General features: G+C 35.4%; 1 protein-coding gene across 1 annotated transcript; it reads right to left on the reverse strand.

Moving 5' to 3' along the window:
* Nucleotides 1-308: 308 nt before the first annotated feature.
* Nucleotides 309-1,095, reverse strand: LOC104248731 (uncharacterized). The gene is made up of 2 exons (XM_009805042.2): nt 879-1,095; nt 309-479 (listed from the first exon to the last, which is right to left on the reverse strand). Exons 1-2 carry the CDS (start codon nt 1,003-1,005, stop codon nt 373-375), a joined length of 234 nt encoding a protein of 77 aa, XP_009803344.1. The 5' UTR covers nt 1,006-1,095; the 3' UTR covers nt 309-372.
* Nucleotides 1,096-1,669: the final 574 nt, after the last annotated feature.

Consider the following 1,669-nt stretch of genomic DNA (forward strand, 5'->3'; position numbering starts at 1 on the left):
TGAATGTAAAATTGAAACGGTTTTAGATATTAATGCAAATCCAATACAGTAAAATCTCTCCATGATTTTCCATTAATCATGAGGATTAGCTGAAAAAAAGAAAAAACAAATTGGTATTAAAACAAGTCTGAGCTTGAATACAACCAATTTGTCAACTGTTTCTCTACCTAACCAACTATCTATCTCTTTTTCTTCTCCTTTTTCTTCTTTGTGTAGGGGAAAATACCAAACTAGAGGCAATAACAATTTCCAAATCTTGTTTTTGGGCGTCAGATTATAGCCACCACATCAACAAGATAACAATCAAGTATATACAGATTGGCTTGATTATTGATATATTCTCCAAACAAACTAATGCGAAAAAACAAAGGTTCAATTTCTGGGCTTGGACTTGTCTAAAATTGACCACATCACTTGAACATCTTCATATGGACAAGCCATTACTTCAACTTGCAAATTTACTATATGGTTCTCCGGCCCTGCAACCATATAAGAGTTTATGATCAGTCGAAAAACAACGACAGAAAACCAACAGACAACCGACACATGTAGAGACAGATCTAGAATGAGTCAACGGGTTTAAATGAACTCATTGCTTTTACGTCGATTCATAAGCACATAAAGGGGCAGCCGGATGCACTAAGCTCCCGCTATGTGCGGGGTCCGAAGAAGTGTCGGACCACAAGGGTCAATTGTACGCAGTCTTACCCTACATTTTTGCAAGAGACCGTTTCCACAGCTCGAACTCTTGACCTCCTAATTACATGACATCAATTTACGCTTATACAGTATATAGACTCATTTTGTACCTACTGACCGTAAATTCTAGATTCGTTTGTGACACATGCAATATAATCTATGCAATGTACATCACATACCTTCTTGTTGAGACTTCTTATCCCTAGGTGATTGTTGATTGAACAAAGTTCGTCGAGCTTTTCTGAAAGGAGATGTGATTGATCGGACCAACGAAGACACTTTTCTATTCTGATGATAAGTCGTCATGATTGATCTCGTGAAAAGATGTTCTGCTAGAAATCTTCTTAGTACTACCTATCAGGATCTATAACTACTTACTATTGGCTAAGAACACAAAATTGAGTGGTTTATATAGAATGTACGTGTCACCTATAGCTACAATATTTTAAATAAAAGATAGTATGGACCATAAAAGGCAGGCAAGATCCGTGAGAATAGCTCTCTCTATATGTAATTTTAATTAATTTCTCTCTCATTTTAAATGTTTTTGTTATCTCTGCATTTTCAAGTTTAGGTTATTTCCTGTTAGCACATGGCTCTCACGCTCCATTGATGGACCATTCCATGTGAAAACCTTTACTTTTCCATTGTAGAAAGTTACGTTGACGTAAAGTTGAGCTCAAATATCAAAGTAAACAAATTTATAACGAATATAACGCCTAATCTGCAGGTTGAATATTATATTGTTTGACTTTCTATATTTTTTTGCATTTCAATTATATATTTTCTCTAGTGACTTTTGTATTTGTTCGTCAAATCTTTGTTCAATTCCATTCAAGCTCGATTTTGTCTAAATGTTTGTGAAGGAAGAAGCGGCTCAATTCAGTGGCGTAGCCACACTAGGTGAATGGTGTGGTTAAGCAAACGCCCTTCGCTGAAAAATTATACTCTGAATATAAATTAAAATACT

Source organism: Nicotiana sylvestris, chromosome 10 (genome assembly GCF_000393655.2).
Source record: "Nicotiana sylvestris chromosome 10, ASM39365v2, whole genome shotgun sequence".
Taxonomy (NCBI): Eukaryota; Viridiplantae; Streptophyta; class Magnoliopsida; order Solanales; family Solanaceae; genus Nicotiana; species Nicotiana sylvestris.

Coding starts and splice junctions, on each gene's coding strand:
- LOC104248731 (XM_009805042.2), bottom strand. CDS start 1,005: ATGACGACTTATCATCAGAATAGAAAAGTGTCTTCGTTGGTCCGATCA. Junction 480..878: donor TAAGAAGTCTCAACAAGAAG/GTATGTGATGTA, acceptor ATATGGTTGCAG/GGCCGGAGAACCATATAGTA.